The 14,207-nt window shown below is 42.3% G+C and overlaps 1 protein-coding gene across 4 annotated transcripts in view; it reads left to right on the top strand.

Annotated features, from left to right (window-relative positions):
* The window catches only part of nav2a (neuron navigator 2a), a 242,925-nt gene that overhangs the window by 190,423 nt on the left and 38,295 nt on the right, over nucleotides 1-14,207 (top strand). For 3 of the 4 annotated variants that reach the window (XM_075466795.1, XM_075466785.1, XM_075466776.1), the window contains 2 exons: nucleotides 1,149-1,574; nucleotides 6,299-6,421. In XM_075466795.1, the coding sequence (XP_075322910.1) occupies nucleotides 1,149-1,574; nucleotides 6,299-6,421 (549 nt within the window). Of the gene's footprint in view, nucleotides 1-1,148; nucleotides 1,575-4,485; nucleotides 4,777-6,298; nucleotides 6,422-14,207 lie in introns of those variants that run through there. The other variant, XM_075466804.1, reaches the window with a different exon arrangement.

Raw genomic sequence — 14,207 nt, 5'->3', positions numbered from 1 at the left:
TAACAAGAATAAAACGGGTTTTCTAGAATAATTCAGTTTGAGCAGCTAAACTTCAGCTTGTTAAGTCAGGGGTCCTTACATCAAGTTTAAGATATGTGTTGTATTGGAAAACAAAACCCTACTGTTTGAGGATCATCAAGTGAATCGCCTTACAATGGCTGCTACGGTTGAGTTATAAACAGAACAAATCTGGCTTTATAGTGGGGATTTGAGTCTGCGACTGGACTGCCTCATGGTCAGCAGACTGTGTCTGTCTGTGTTTACAGCTATCACCTCTTTTTTTTCCCCTGTGGCTGTCTCATCCCTCATTTAAGGGGTGTTTTACTTTGATCTCTGAGCATGTCTGTCCTGTCGTCCTTGCTCCTGCTTTAGCTCAAATCACATTACCTCCCACAGAATTTGTGCCATGGTCTCGTATCTCAGTGCAGGCCCAGCTGTCTAGATTTGGTAAATGCATCATTGTAAGGCAAGGCAAGGCCAGTTTATTTGTATAGCACAATTCAACAACAGGGCGATTCAAAGTGCTTTACAGATACATTAAAACAGTAGAAATAAAAAGCATGATTTAAATTTTAAACAAAAAAGAAAGAAATAAGAACAAAAGATGAAATCGGTAGTTAAAATGTGATTAAGCTTCAGATTTGGAGCTTTATTCAAATGCAGCTGAAAATAGGTGTGTCTTCAACCTGGACTTAAACACACTGAGTGTTTCAGCTGATCTGAGGCTTTCTGGGAGTTTGATCCAGACATGTGGAGCATAGAAGCTGAATGCAGCTTCTCCATGTCTTGTTCTGACTCTGGGAACTGATAGAAGACCGGATCCAGATGACCTGAGGGGTCTGGAAGGTTCATACTGGGTCAGGAGGTCCCTGATGTATTCTGGTCCTGGACTATTCAGAGCTTTATAGAGCAGCATCAGAACTTTAAAGTCTATCCTCTGATGGACAGGCAGCTGGTGTAAAGACCTCAGAGCAGGTTAATATGTCCTGGTGTTCTGTGCTGAACTCTGATAAAAGAGCTGTTTCTTTAACTTTCTACATGTCTGACCACCCAGAAGATTATGCTGCGTACTATCAATATTTAATTCAGGCAGTGTGATACGTTTTTAAAATGTTCTGTGTTTAATCACTTCACTTTTTCTGTGTCAGCACCTTGGAAACCACCTTTGATGGCAGCGTCACCACAGACATCAGCTGTGGCAGCAGCGGCAGCAGCAGCAGCAACAACACCAGCGGAGGTGGTCGAAGTATCCTCAGCCTCACTTCCGCCCGCTCCTCGCTGTCGTCATGGCGACTGGGCCAGTCCAGCCCTCGCCTGCAGGCAGGCGACGCCCCCTCTCTGGGGAACGGTTATGCTGGTCGGGTGGTCGGTGGGCAGGGAGGACGTTACTTGTACCCTGGACACTTACGGCGGCAGCTGGCCGGCAGGGGAGGAGCCCTCTGCAGCGGCGACCTCGGAGACAAAGCTGGGGAGGACGCTGAGCTGGACGAGATCCCCGTGGAGGTTACGGGATACATGAGTGATGGAGATGTGCTGAGCAAGAACGCCGTGCGCACTGATGATGTGACCAGTGGGTGAGTGGATATCACACAGAATTTTTTTTTAATCCTTAAAAATTTTTTAAAAAGTGCTTTATTGATTAATTAAGCTGATTAAAATTAAAGTTCTTATCAGGAATGTTGAGCCGTTATCGAGCAAAAATGCCAAACTAACTGGTTAAGTCTTCAGTTAAGGCGCATGCCAGTAGAGGGCAGTAATGTTCTCCTCAGTGAGCCCACTGAGATCAACTGATAATGTTATCGCACACTTTAGCCTTTGTAGCATAAGTGGCATAAGCATTCTGCTTTGTGCAGATCCCACAAGTATCCCATCTCTCTGCGGCTGCAGATTTTGTGATATCCTGATCATCTGGTTGTTTTCCCTCTCAAAGCCAGTGTCCACGTTGTAACGGGCACCCTGTGTACTTTGGCTGTCACACTGCAATTTAAACCTGCGTTGTCATAATTATCATCAGATCAAAATTTGTCAAAGGTGCTAAGTCGCTTTGAAAAGGCATCAAAGAGGTCAGAGGTATCAGAGTCTGATATACGGCCGCTTTAGGGATTGTTTAAATTAAAATTAGTGTGAATGAAGGTGAGATTCTGTGAGAGCAGTTCGGGTAGTACAAAACAAATCTCTTAGAAGAGGAGTGGAAATCACTCACTCTGGCCCCCAAAGGTTTGAACTGATTCACCAGCCCTGAGGGACAGTTAGAAACTGAGGGAGCAGAGTTCTCTTGTAGTACTTGATATGTCTGACTCTGTCACTGTGCAGACAAAGGCAGGCAAAACCACACCTGGACAGGTGAGTGACGTTAACAGGTGAGAGGAGGCCCTCGATGATCAATCATTATTCACACTGGAAACAAAGAGGAACCACAAATCCTCACTTCTTACACTCTGGTTCATGTTTTTCTTTTATTTTTCTTTGATAAATAACTTGAGTGATTATCTGTTTTCCCTTTAGATGAATTTTATTGCTTGTGTTTTATGTTTGGTGCTCTCAGCTTTTTGAAACTAACTAAGAGGTGAAGTGAAGGATGAAATGAGCTTTTATTCAAATGGGACCATGTTGACTTTATCGGGCTCTTTGTTATTGGGGGAGAGGTGGGGGTGGAAACTGCATGATATATGCAAAGTGTGTGTGTGTGTGTGTGTGTGTGTGTGTGTGTGTGAGGAAGTGTGTGTTGGGTACAGGCATGTGGTTTGGTAGGCGGAGTCGCCCTGTGGGTTAACCATTTAAAACAGACACAGACTGATGACCTCCACCCTATTCTCTACATCCTCCGGCCATTTAATGGTTGCTTCTATCACAAGCGTGTGTTAGCATCCAGTAAATAACTGGTTCTTCCACACATAGGTGGGATGTTTACCCAGAGAGGAGGAGCTGGCATTAAACTCGCAGCTCAACTCTTCGTCACTTGTTAATACTACTTTAATGGTTCATTCACAGCGATTACAGAAGTGGCATTACTGCCCTACCTTTTATTGTATCTGACACTAATGCAGGAAGTTTGGATTTTAATGAGTTTTTGGTTTTGAGCTGTTGCTTCCGACACATTGTAGCTGAAAGCTTGTAGAGTTGAATTTTTTTGTGCCTTGCACATCAGAAAAATTATGCCTGTGTCCCATTTAGGCTGAATAATCCAATGACCCCTTTTGTAAATATTAATCCCAATTAATCTTCCAAAGAATGCGCGGTCAGTGCTATAAACGCCACAAATTAACGTCCCGACTGAAACCAAAAAAGGATCTTAGGGGATTTGTTTGAAGTGAATCTAAATGTGTGTAAAGTATTTCTGACATTTCTCATTCTTTGTTGATTTAATTTCAATGCATCGCTGCCTTTTATCGCTGCTACATATCCCTAATTCTCCTTCTTAATTTGTACATTTTAATTAGGGCTGGGCGAGTTAACTCGTTATTATCACGTTAACTCGTTAATTATTTAACGCAGATAAATATTTTATCACCCATTAAAGCATTATTTATTTATTATTATTATTTTTTTATTTATTTTATTATCGTAAAAGTCTGTTGCTGACAGGCTTTTAATTTGTAAAAGTCTGTTGCTGTCTGCTGCGGAACCGGAAAAGAAAGTAATCGGCGGATCCACCAAACATGGAGAAGGGTACGGAACTTTTACTCTGACATTTTCATTTTAAAGTTCTTCCAGGCGGCGGAGTCGACAGAACCAAAGTCATCTGTAAACACTGCCAAGTTGAATTGTCTTCTCAGCGTAGTAGTTCCAGTCTAAAATATCACTTAAAGGCAAAACACACAACTGATAGCAGCAAGTCATTCAAGGAAACAGACAGTGGAGCGAGGCTTCTACATAAAAACTACAGAAAGATGCTGATGTTAAAAGTGTGTTTGCACAACAAATGTTATGGCACTTTCATTCATATGGCAGCACATTTAAAATAAAACTAAATGCTAAAAGCTATACATTACTTTTGGATTCATTTTTTCAGGGAAATCGTGATTAATTAGATTAAAAGTTTTAATCGTTGCCCAGCCCTAATTTTAATATATATATTGATTTTTAGAGTGCTGGTTTGACAATTTTGACTCATAAAAATAATGAAAACAGAAAATAGAGATAAGGTGAATTAAAATGATTTAGATATAATTGAGGATATTCTGATTCTGGACATAGATGTCCGTCTCAGACTGTTGTCTTAAAAGGTCATTTATTTACCGTGTTATGTGTCTAACGACAAAGGCAACATGACTTAGTATCTATAGTTGTTTTCTTCCATCTCCGACTTGCTCCCCTGTTTTTCCTTTCGGTTCCTCTGGTCCACAGAGACGAAGGCACCCGCCTCCCCACCTCCTTTGCTCGGGGGTATATTGCCTGATCTACCTCTCTGCCCTCCCTCCCTTCCACTTCTACCCCCCCTCTTCCACTTCCACGCTCCGAGCCCTCCTCCACAGACAGACCAAACCTCCAGCCACGAGAGAAAAGCATGTGCAGCTGAGGAGAGAGGCTGCATACCAACACTGAGCTCTCACAGAGCAGCACGCTTGCACTATACATGGAGAGCTCACCGATTTCTCACATCACCATGATCACACACACGTTCACCTAATAATTAATAATCATTCAATCGCAGATCTTGCACACGGTTCAGACCCGATAACAGACGAAGATTTGAATCAGCAAGGATCAACACTCAGCTGGACTTCTTTATTTTGCTTTTTGGACCAACTGAGCGACCATGTTTAAGGCAGACGGGTAGGTGTGCGAGTGAATCAGAAGATCTGGAAAATGTTTTTTTTAACGGAGCGTGACATTTTGTGACTTTTCTCCTGTCCATACCACATTGCATGCATTGTTAGAAAGTCAAATATTGGTGCAGTATCTCATAATCTCAAAGCGTTTGCTCAGCATCGCTGTGTAAACTGGCTGCGCAGGTTTAAGCCCATGAGCTGTCTTGTTGGGACACGTTTCTCCTGCTGCAGAGGGTTACAGGTTAACAGGGGCCAGAGGACGGGAGCTCAGTTACTTATTAGTGTGAAGGAGTGATGTGACAGAGTTTGTGTTTGTGTGTGCGCGCCTGACTGGTCATCTCCAAGGTGACTTTACTCTGCGATGATTGATGCTAAAGTGGATCCCGTGTTAACGGATCATTTGAATTAACTCAGGTTTATTAACTATATTTACTCCAATGTACTCAAAAGGAATTCCAAACACCTTAAAGTATTACCTTAGGAACAAATGATGAATGCCATTTTGGTAACTTATAAACTAAGGTTTATAAAGCTGTGCATATAATATTTTAAATTGATTTCTTATCATCACAGTTTTTAGGAAGTGTTACTACTCTATTACCAGATAACCTGACAGTATCCACAGCTTTTACAGTCAACATTTAACATCCGACACATTCATATCTGCTACCAAAACACATTTGATTCTCAACAACTATATCAAACAGACTCTGAACGGCTCTGATGCTGATTTGTTTGAAGCGCTTTACTGTAAACAGCGAGGCTCTGTCTACAGGAAACACCTACAACGTGTTTACTGTATATATATATTTAGGTACGGATGTGGATTTGTTGGTCCCACATAGCGATAACACCCTGTAAGTATTTTATCGGTCGGTTTAGTATCACACAGAAAGTGTTTTCCAGCCTCGACTTAAAATAAGCAAACACTTTGAAATTACACCTGAGTCACATGATTCAGTGTTTGGTTCCATAAGTAATCCCCTCTGCAGGTAAATATTTGTGGAATTAGTTTGGATGGGAATGTTTATTTAAGAGTTCAGCGCTGTGTGACCGTAACTGTCGGCTTCCAACTCCCAACAAGCAAGAAGCCATCTTCAAATCTCAGTTTCTCTGTTATGAAATTAGGTAACGACCCTACTTTAACAGGCACTTACCGTATATTTTTTTACCTTTTTCTGATATTATACAGTCGATCACAGCCTGGAGCGCTGATGAAACCAGTGTCTGTGATGAATTCATGTCCTGTAGGAGAAAAGAACAGACTCATCCTCTGTCTACTGTGCAGCTACTTGTCATAAAGACCGCTGTTGTTCACCACTGGCCACATGAGAGAAACGTGCCCCTGCAGTTAGTTTGCTGTCTCCAGTTTTTCTGTGTGTTTTTGCCAGCATTCAGCCCTGATTGATGGGAGCTGGAATACTGGAGGGATCCACATACTGTCCATTAAAAGGCGTATAAATCACCTCATCTTTGGAACTGCTTCATGGCACCTGGGTCTCATAGGGTTTTGTTGTGTTTTGTAGCTACATGACCGATGGAGGTTTGGGTCTCTACACTCGACGGCTGAACCGACTGCCCGACAGCATGGCCGCCGTCCGAGAGACGCTCCATCGTAAGACGTCGTCAGGACAGGGGGATGCTGACAGGTAGGTGCAAAGCATCTTAAAGGGAAGTTCTATCTGCTTTTTAACATTTCTCATGTCTTTGTTAAACGAGCTGAACCTGATGCGGTGGTGAAAAAGTTGTGTTGCAGTGCTTTTCAGTCTTTTTGTTGCTCATAGAAATGTTGAAAATAAAAATTTCTTGTTATCACGCTGCATTTAAAGGGATAGTTCGCCTCTTTTGCCAAGAAGCTGTATGACATCGCATATTAGCAATATCATTTATGAACATTTTCTTACCCCCTGCTGCGTCCTGTGAGCCGAGTTCCAGCCTCGTTTTGGTGTTGACGAAGGTAGTCCGGCTAGTTGGCTGGGGCCACAAAAATAAAGCATTTTGCTTCTCAAAACAATATGCGTTCAAAAGAGTAATACATTTGCATCACAAAATCGTCTCTCCAGAAAAAGTCAGACCTCACAATTGCTTGGTGCTATTTTCTCTCCCTTCATATCAATGCGTACAGCTACCTGCCGACAGCCGCACCTGTTATGGTGTTTGCTGCTCGGTCTGCACTTTGGTCTGCACGGTCTACACAGCAGGCAGTGATACGAAGGGAGAGAAAATAGCGCCAAGCGATTGTGAGGTCTGACTTTTTCTGGAGAACGATTTTGTGATGCAAATGTATTACTCTTTTGAACGCATGTTGTTTTGAGAAACAAAACGCTTTATTTTTGCGGCCCCAGCCAACTAGCCGGACTACCTTCGTCAACACCAAAACGAGGCTGGAACTCGGCTCACAGGACGCAGCAGGGGGTAAGAAAATGTTCATAAATGATATTGCTAATATGGGATGTCATACAGCTTCATGTCAAAAGAGGCCAACTATCCCTTTAAAGGTGATAGCGTTGCAGTGAGCAGAAATATACGTATATGGAAATATACAACAGGACCACCTTAGGTTGTGGTGTAAATGTGTCCAGGAGTTAAACATTGTGTGTGGACATGGAGCAGGAAAATGGTCTTAAAGCATAAAGCGAACATAAAATACAGCTCTGACCCAGTTTCAGCCTCTTCAACTAAACTTGAATTGAAAAACTGAAAAATAGGAGGACAAAAGAACCTGCTGTGCATAATGGCAAATGATACTCATGAGAAATCAACCTGAAAATATTCTGCTGTAATGCAATAAATAAAGCACACTCAGAATATTGCACAATTTAAGGGTGTATTCCTCTTTTGAGGCATCAACTCATTCCCTCTGCTCTGACTTGAGTGACGCAATTTAGCTTTGTGCAATACACCACACAGCTGGAATGATACTGAGCATGTCATTTCTTATTTCTCTGGAAATTTAGGCCTCAACACGTAGTAAAATGAGTAGATTGGTGAATATTTGTCCGTGGAGCATCTTGTTTCAGTGCGAGTGGTCTGCTGAGACGCTGCAGTCTTTGTCCTGTCACAGAGATGGAAAAGGATAATAGTCGTGGCTAGTTGACTGATGGAAATAAATGACGGCTCAGCAGAACCCTGCTATGTTGCAGGAGAACGATGGGGGGAGAGGCAAGGGGGGAGGGAATGAGCTTGTTAAGGAGACAGGCTGCTGAATGGATGGAGGGTGTAAGAACATATGAACAAGAGATAAATCAGGTTATACAAAGGCTCGCCAGGAGCGGAGCAATTTGTCTCTTCATTTTACATTCAGCCATCATCAGCGTGTGATATTAATAGAAAAGTATCGGTTTCTTGTTTTAAGTTATAGTATCAAACTGCTGTGTTACAGACACATTTAGCTGTTGTGTCCTGTAGTGGTTTTGAGTGCTTAAAGGAGCCTTTACCCAGAAAATAAATCCTCAGGTGTGGCTAATTTCCTGTCTGCCAGACTTTTGACTTTTGGCCTTTTGCTGCCTTTTACCCTGCACACACACACACACACACACACACACACACACACACTTATCATTACACTCCTCCAGTCCTTAGGTAGAGCTTAACTCAAACTGTCCTCCTTACCTTTCATCTCTCCTGTCTCAACTCATTTCCCTCTTTCTTCTCAAGCAGAGCTTCATCACTCCTCTCACTTCTTATTTTTCCCTCTTAGTTGTTTTGATTAGAGAGTGCAATGAGTTCAAGAAACTGGAAAGCAATTAAAAGATAAAAGTTTGGGGATTTCTTCTTTTTTTTTTTTGATTCCGCACTTTCATGTTTCCATGTGAGGCTTAATTGCCCCGAGTGTGCAGATGTTGTGCTGCTCCTGAAACTTTACTTTTCTCCCCTCGTGATCTTCAGACGATTTAATTTTTGAATTTATGAGATTAAAGCGAAAACCAAGGAGAGATTTTGAAATGAAGAGGAGGTGAGACCTTTATCCCCCCCCCCCTGAAGGAATGTCTGATGAATATGCTTACTGCTTTTACTTTGGGATTAATTAGGAGAGTTGGGGAAGCTGCAGATAAAATGCATTAGCATATTGAATGGAAACTATTGGAGCTGGAGGGTTAAGAAGGGTGGCTGGTTTTGTCTTTTAAAAGATGAGGCTAATTTAATTCATGAGAAGGGGGTTAATGGTGCAGTTTGGGCAGGTGGAGGACAGTAACCAGCTCTCCCTGCATGTGTTTCCAACCTTTTCCTATTTGTAGGCATCACAGTTGAAATTCAGAGATGTGTGCAGTCTGTTTAGCTGTGTGCGTGACCCGTTTATAAACCTTCTTTTGCATTCTCCGGTTCGCGATACTGCCGAGCGTCCCTGGAGAGGCGTAGAGTATTCTCGTGGCGCGCGGGCAAAAATGCTGTGACCTCTGGACTCGCAGGTCACACGCTTCAAAGGTCTGAGGTTCACAATTAAGAGCGTTCCAGAAACCTTTGAGCCTTCATGCTGAAAAATCCTCCACATCGGATCAAACCTGGACTAATGAGGAGCAAAGAATGCCGCTGGAAATCTGTTGAGAAGCTTATTCAGATAACCAGAAAGATCTCTTAAGTGTATCAGCGGTCGTGTTTGTGTAAGAAGCGCAAAAACAGGTTTCACCAACCGCCGAATGTATGCAATGATAGTGTGTGGAAGCAGAATGAGTCATGAAACGACCAAAGCTGAGTATAAGCGGAGACAATAGAGAAACTGTGTGTGCGAGCATGCTTATCCCTATCATTTATCTCTGTGGCCGGAGAGAGAGGAAGCAATCTATAACGGTCTGTCTTCTGGTTTGAATCCTCTTTGTTAAAGCAGACAAAGGAGAAGAGGTCTTTGTTGTGAGAAACTGATGTAGCACTGAGTGTTACAGAGACAACCCCCCACCCCCCTGTGCAGCCTTTTTTTTTTTTCTTTCCTGCAGATGTGTTGTATCATTTCTCCATCCCAAAGAAAGAGAAGGTGCCAAAGAAGTGCAGGACTATTCAGAGCACTCAGTTTGAGACTGATAGCCGATGCATTCACATGAATCAGGATGATGTGGAGGTATGGTGGCTGAATGACCAGTGCTGTTTCAGGATTTGGGATTAGCATTTCTGTGAATGGTCTTTCCTCCTCCTGCAGTTGTATTGCTGGTATCGACACAAAGAGTTTAATTTTAAAGCGAGTTCAAATAAAAAAAAGTGTAGATACTTTGACAGTTCATGGAGAGAAAGCGCATGTTAGTTTCAGAGCCTCCGTGTGAGATGACTTGGCCATTAAAGTGGCTGGCTTTAAAACTAATTTAGAGTCTGTGTTCATGCTTGTACCCCCGAGGGAAGCCTGAAAGTTCCACCTGGTTGCCTTATTTGCATCTTATCACTGATGGGAGCTTCTATCAGGGCTGTAGGAAGTGAATACTCCCTAATTAAGAACACAGAGGAAAATGCCCTTTACAAAATTAGGACGGGCTGGTTCGACCTGCAGGCTGCATTGGACTACTTTTTTGTGACGAGGATGACTTTCTGAGACGGATAAATTAGTATTCGACTGCAGACATCAGCCCTACACAGTGTGGACATGAACCGCCAGCTAAGCAAATCAGCCAATCTCTTCTCTTTTTGTCCACGAGTTGCTGCTTTCAGTGTTCCAGTCTTGGTAAACGTGTGTATCTGAAAAGAAAAGCTGGTTGTCCCCAGTCTTGCAGCCCCTCGTGCAACATCGTCATGGAAAATTTAGCACGTGCGCTTGGATATTGTGTTCCCATAATGGCAATCGGTGCTAGAGCCAGTAAATACCTGCTACTACTGCAGAGCCATTTGATGAGGAACTGAAGGTTGATTAAATGCTTTTTAACTGCACTTAAGAGCCAGATGTTAGGAGGCTTTAGCAGGTTTATTGACCAGTTTTAAACATGCTCATAATGAGACATAGACCTGTGATTTGTGCAGTCGTTTGACACCAGACTGAATGTGATGATTTGTGTGTGAACGGGGCTTTAATGGAGCTCCAACAAGTCTGTATCACCTGTAGCTACATGAATGTTAAAGTTGCAACTCATTTATTCCAGTAATGCTGATGAGGCAAAGAAACAAATTATGAGCATGCTTCATCTTTTCTTACCACAAAACAGTGTGTGTGACACACTATGTTGACTAAACACATGCACAAAAGCCCACATTCCTGCAGCATCACTCTGCTCTGCGAGTTGTGAAATTCTGCTGTGATAACTTTCCAGAGTCATAAAATCCCTTCTGTTGCTTTAAATCACTCCGCAGCCTTCTGGCGTCTGATAAACTTAAAATAATGGATCTGTTTGTCAAACCAGTCTCCCGGGGTTGTGTTTTATCTTCCTATTGGTAACATAGACACAACAATCCACACCTATGCAGCCACTCTGCTGGCTTTCCCTTCAAGTCAAAGTCCTCCTTCATTACACGTTAACGTTGTGATTCATCGTCTAATTATTTTGTCTGCCCCTACATGTGAAAGCTGCAAGTATGGTGGATGTTGATGATGGTTTATTATCAGCATCTGTTCATTTTGGAAGCATCTTTTTTTTTTTTAAATCTATTTTCAGTTTCAGTTCCAGCTGCAGTAGAACAGAAGTTGTTTAGAAAAACATTTCCCCACTCAGACACTCTCATGCCCCAGAGCTCCAATATGTTATCTCTCCTGCCTGGACTTGAGCAGGTTCCCTGTTGGCCCGAGGTAGAGGACGAGAGAGGTTCACCCTCCCTTATCAACTTCCCAGCTAGCAAGAAACACCTGGTACTGTGTGTGTCTCACGCTCTACCTGTCTGTGGCTGCCTGTCCTCAGTAACCTCACCTCCACCTGCTCCTCTCGGTCGGCATAGTTACTGTTATGGTTTGCTTCCAGGCTCTCATTGTGAAAATAATTGTTGGATCAGTCTTCTCTCATGAGCTAGCACTCCGGTTCACTATGGAACCTGGAGTTTATTTGTATAATAATTACACACTTCTAGAGAAAGTGCTTGATCTGTACTTTCACCTTCAAACCTTGAGTGGTTCTCCACATGCCGGGAAGCAGCATCAACCTGCCACTGCTGCTCTCTCAGTGCCTGTCCAGCACCAATACCTGCCGTTTGTTTGTGTTCCAGTCTGGCCTGCTGGTGTGTGTGTGTATGTTGGAGTTCTGCTTCAGCCTGGAGTATCAGGACTGTTTGGTTAATGATGGTGGAAGAGTGCGAGCCGAGTCCGTGTAGGGTTACTGGGATTAGTGGCACTGGGGCAAACGATTAACTCATCTAAACCATCTGTGCTTGTGGGTGGAAACTGCACATCATTTATCCGTCATGAAAACTGAAAACTCGACTGTTGGAATGAAGATGGTGAAATAGTCTGTTTGGTGTGCCCCAATGATGTCGGGAAGTACGTTCTTCCATTGTTGGGGATGCTGATTCATTACAAGAATATGGATTCTATTTGTTCTCTTTTAGTTTCAGTCTGTACTAAAAAGATTTCCCGACGATGCTTTAACATCTTAGAATTGTGGAACCATCGTTGTGACATTGTAAAATACATCAACACACGGTGAGAGATTTAAATGGACTTAAATCAGCGTCCTGAAGGGAATCAAACTATATTTAGCCTGTAAGCCTTGTGAAATCCTGCACAGTGCCATCAAGAGTCAGAGGCTCCTGCAGTTTGTGGCTCAAGTGACGAAGCCGATCGTTCGCTAACCAGAAGGTTGGTAGTTTGGAACCAGAAGAGACTATGTACATCCACATACTTTATTAGAGCATGGCTTTAATGGCATGGGGAAATAAGCAATAGGGAAAGGGAACATGATGTCACACCACAGCAGATTCTGGTGAAGGTGACACATTGGAGGCTACACATTATGTTTAGCCTCGTCTTCACCACGGTAGAAGTGGCTGGAGCCTATCCCAGCTGAGGAATCTCATATGAATCTGAAATCATTTACAGGTTCCTTTCTCTCTTAATATTAGTTCTTGACTCCACTTGATGAACTTTCTTCTGTCACGTCGTACAAAACCAAAGCATTTTATTTTTTCCAAAAGCTGTAACCATGTTAATTTCTGCTGTCATTTTCTTAATCTTAACCAGGGAGGGGGTCTACTCGCCCAGCCTGTAGCTGACTGGTTATCTCTGGCTTCATTTTTCAGCTCCACAGTTTGCACTTTGACCTCAAAAGGTTGGGTTGTTTTGTTAAAAGCCAAATCAGGCCTGAAAGTAAACTCTCATTCTGTAGTCAAGCTAGACGTGACGTGGGGATTTTCAACAGTGCTCTGCGTGTTTAGCTGTAACTTTGGGTTATATCTGATCATTTCCTGACTTTTTTTATACAGGCCATGTTGAACTTTGGTTGCATCATGAGAGGATTGAGTATTAAGAGAAGCAAAAGAAAGAAAAAGGTAAACACGACTGTTTTTTAAAGAACAATAGTTCCTCTTTTCTAAATATTGATAAGCATCATTGTGAAGTCGGTCATTTTTTTAAAAATTAAATTTTAAATTTTTTTTAATTTATGCTCTGATTTTCATTTTACAGACAACATAAAATCCAGATATAAATGCAAAATAAAGCTAAAAAGCGCTGAATACCATTAAAATACTCCAAAATGATGCTGCATTCACAGGGAGAAAAATAATAAACATGAATAAAATGTGCATGATGGTTTTTTTTTTAAGCTATAAATAAGTAGTAACATTCTATGTCTGTGCACCACAATAACTAAGATTATGAAGGTTTAATCTCTTTAATTTGCTTTTACAGCCACAAAAAGGTTCAAATGAATCCTTATCTTCATCCCTGCAGTTTTTTTTTCTCACTATTTTTATTTAATTTTTCACATTTTCACACACGCCCCATATAATCAAGGCAATCAACAACAACAAGTGCCCTCTTTGGATACACATCTGCAAGTCGGTCATTTTTAACTGAAGCAGAAGGTTTTTTATTTCATGTTCTAAAACCCTCAAGCTTTAGCAGGGCTATTTTAAACAATGTCTTCAGTCTGAAGGTGTTAAAATTAGTGTTTTATTGGAAAAAGAAAATCCGTGAGATGTTTCAAAATCCAGTCATGTGACCAAAGGAAGATAGAATTTATGTATTTGTGACTTTGTTTTTCTTACATACCCAATCATCCAGTAGAGAATGCACTAATCTTCAGACAGATATTCCCACGAGCATGCACACACAGACACTCCCTCAAAACACGCTTTATTCTGCCAAACATCCACAAAAATCCCCTCTCGCCTGATGAGCGCTGGGACAGGCTCCAGCCCCCCCATGACCCGACCGACGGATTCAGCGGGTATAGAAAATGGATGGATGGATCCACAAACATTCAGACTCTCACAAAGCCTTGGACTCCCCCATGAATATTGAGTGCTATAACTGCCTCCCAGCCGCCGTCACGCTGAAAGCAACTTTCTGCTGCATCCCAGCGGTGTGTGTGTTCG

The sequence above is a fragment of the Odontesthes bonariensis genome, chromosome 1 (genome assembly GCF_027942865.1).
Source record: "Odontesthes bonariensis isolate fOdoBon6 chromosome 1, fOdoBon6.hap1, whole genome shotgun sequence".
Lineage (NCBI taxonomy): Eukaryota > Metazoa > Chordata > Actinopteri > Atheriniformes > Atherinopsidae > Odontesthes > Odontesthes bonariensis.
The sequence above is the reverse complement of the archived record's forward strand: the minus strand, read 5'-3'. Positions and strand labels throughout refer to the sequence as shown.